The 3,241-nt window shown below is 32.2% G+C and overlaps 1 protein-coding gene across 1 annotated transcript; it reads left to right on the top strand.

The window, feature by feature from the left end:
* Positions 1-9: 9 nt before the first annotated feature.
* LOC103311866 lies at positions 10-534 on the top strand. The gene has a single exon (XM_008191662.1). It carries the CDS (start codon positions 10-12, stop codon positions 532-534), a length of 525 nt encoding a protein of 174 aa, XP_008189884.1.
* The last annotated feature ends 2,707 nt before the right edge of the window (positions 535-3,241 follow it).

Genomic DNA, 3,241 nt, shown 5'->3' on the forward strand with positions numbered 1-3,241 from the left:
GGGAAATGGATGTTAATTTGGCTATGGTCACATCTGTTTAGGTCAAAATTATATCTAAGAAAAAATAAAGAGAAGCTATATACTACGTACCTCAGACCAGTTGTGACCTATGCATGCTGTATTTGGGCTACAACAGCAGGAGATGAGAATAAACTTAATATATTTGAAAGGAAGGTGTTAAGGAAAATCTATGGTCCCGTTTATAACCCTGATACCCAAGTGTGGGAGAGAAGGTCAAACGAACAAATACAACAATTATATGGAAAGGGAAATATAATACAATTTATAAAAGGCACAAGACTGGAGTGGGCTGGTCACGTTTGGAGAGCGGATAACAGTATTGTCAAGAAGGTACTCGTAAACAACTTGAACAGGAAAAGACCTCGCGGCAAACCGAAGCAGCGCTGGCTGGATGTAGTCAAAAGAGATATCCAGGAGTTAAGACCAGATTGGCATGGAGACCTAATGCATGCATATAATAGAGAAGATTGGAAGAAGTTGATATTGGCAGTAAAGGGCCTAAATGGTCTATAATGCTACAAAAAAAAAAATATACATATATATATATATACCATATATTATACTTTATTAAAAATGGTAAGCTGCGGTAGATCCTACAATGAAAATTCAATTAAAAAGAATATAACTTTTCATAGGTATATAGGTATCCAACTAGGGCCCAATCGATCCTTAATCCGGGCTTGCCTATCTGCCTATAGAATATACTTTATAGGTATTAACAGTGGCGTAAGCAGGATTTTTCAATGGGGGGGGGGGGGGGGCTTGAAAATCAGTTAAAATTTTATTTTTTTTTTGTCTAGTCTAATAATTTCAGACGTTTATTAAATTGAGGTATTTTAAAATGTTTGTAACTTCTCAACTGTTCTGGTAGAAAAAATACTCTAATCATAAACTTTGATGCCTGATGTATATTTTTGGAAGCAAATTGGATCTAGCAGGTAATTTTAGGAGGTTGAAATTGAAAATGCTCAGTGCTTTTTAAAACAATTGGAGAAAAAAATGAAAATTTATTAAATTTGTTTGGTAACCAGCTTGGGTATACTTGGATTGTATTTAATTAATTAAAATTTTTTTTCTATAAATATCAATAAAAAATTATTTATCCGGTCAAAAAGCTTAAAAATGTAATACGTAAGATTTTATTATAGCTAAAATATTAATGATACATAGGCATCATGGTTATTTTTTATAATCATTTAAATTTCAAATTTCGTCAAAACCACAGTTAATTTGTAGTTCAAAACTTATAAAATATTAAATGTGTATAGCTAAGGCTAGAAAATTTAATACAAGGTCTTTCATACAAGTAGTTCATACTTTTACCGAAAAATTATAATAAAAAAAAAGATAACTTTAGGAAAATTGGTATGCAAATACAATGTTTTCTCAAAAATGAATTCATTCTGGTAAAACATATAAGAAATTTACGTCTTGCTTACTACAATTGACTGTTGAAACCTGATAAATATTTTTTTTTTTTAAAGTAATAATATAATACGTCAATGGGGGGGGAGCTTCAGCCAGTTAGCCCCCTCCCTGCGTACACCACTGGGTATTAATAGAAGTTATAGTAGTTACGTATCGTTCGTTTATACGTCTATACTTGAGATGTTTATATGATAGGAACTATATTATATTATATTTTGCACTCTTAGAATCGAAATGCATATTATCCAGACTTCACTAATTCGACTCCCCCCCCCCCCCCCGCAAGTTTCATTACACTTGTGATAAATGAATAATAATATTAACACAAAATATGCTACAATTATATTTAACCCGTTACCTGAAAGGTAAAATGTTGTTTGCATACAAAAATATAATACCTATCTGTTAAATAATATAATGTATACGTATGTGTCATTATATAGTCATTACTAGACCGCGGATTATATGCATATGCAATTGCATATAATCGCATTTTTTTTACCAAGTATGCATATTTCATTGATCGCGATGTAAAATGGTATAGAATTGTATTTTTAAACAATAAACACACTGATTAAATGTGTTAAAACGCATACTATATAGACGTATAGTACATACCGACCGAATTAATTGACCGGATGAGTTTCTCCTGCCGTCGTTTTTTATATACCTATCTTATCGAAAACTCGATAAGATATCGTTTAATCGTTTGCAGTTTGCACGTGCCTCGAACAAACACTGTTCACTTTTCAGTTTTATTTGAACCTCCATTCGTACACGTTAAAGATATTAATTTATTTTATAAAATGCCTCCTATTAAAAATACGCGTATTCATGTTTGGATAAATGAATATCCAGGCACGTTTACTACTGACGGAATGGTTGTGTACACTGCCAGATATGTGAGAAAAAAGTGCCGTGTTCAAAGAAGTTTCAAATTACAAAAATCCTGGCTATGATTCCCTAAGTATGAATGACGGTTACATTTGTTATGGGAACACTGTATTTATTATCATCATTATCAACATCACTATTGTATTAAAGAACCGCATGATCGCATGCAGCATTTTAACCAATCAATAAAGAATACATTAATACATTATATAAATGTTTAATTAAATTATTATAAAACTTTATTAAATATTAAATATAACATGGCGCAGTCGAAAAGGATAAAAATATAAAATAATAGTTCAATTTCCTCATCATCATGAACCAATTACGGCAACCAAAGGATCTATCATCGGGAAAGGATTGGACTAGATGGAAAAGTGTGTTCAGTCTTTATATGGTAGGATCAGGTGCAATTAAACTAAAAGAAGAAGAAAAAATAGCAATTCTCTTACATTGTATTGGTGACGAAGGAAGAACAGTAAGCGAAACTTTTGAATTTACGGAAAAGGACAGGACATATGATACCATAATTAAAAAATTTGATGAATACTATGTGCCAGCGCTAAATGAAAGTGTAGAGACTTTCAAATTCAACAGTCGAGTTCAAGGTGCAGACGAAACATTTGAAAAATTTGAAACAGATCTACGACAATTAAGCAACAATTGCAATTTTGGTTTACTACGTGATAGGTTAATCAGAGATCGTATTGTCGCAGGAGTAAAATGTAAAATTGTACAAGATCGACTATTAAGAACTCCAAATTTAATACTGAGTAAAGCATGTGAAATTGCTAAATCAGCGGAGCAAACAACGGAGCAAGCAGCAGCAATCAACACGGACACCACCGAGGTTCAAGCAGTTTTCACACCAGAAAACGAACAAAAAAGACAAAGCAGA

The sequence above is a fragment of the Acyrthosiphon pisum genome, chromosome X, assembly GCF_005508785.2.
Source record: "Acyrthosiphon pisum isolate AL4f chromosome X, pea_aphid_22Mar2018_4r6ur, whole genome shotgun sequence".
Taxonomy (NCBI): Eukaryota; Metazoa; Arthropoda; class Insecta; order Hemiptera; family Aphididae; genus Acyrthosiphon; species Acyrthosiphon pisum.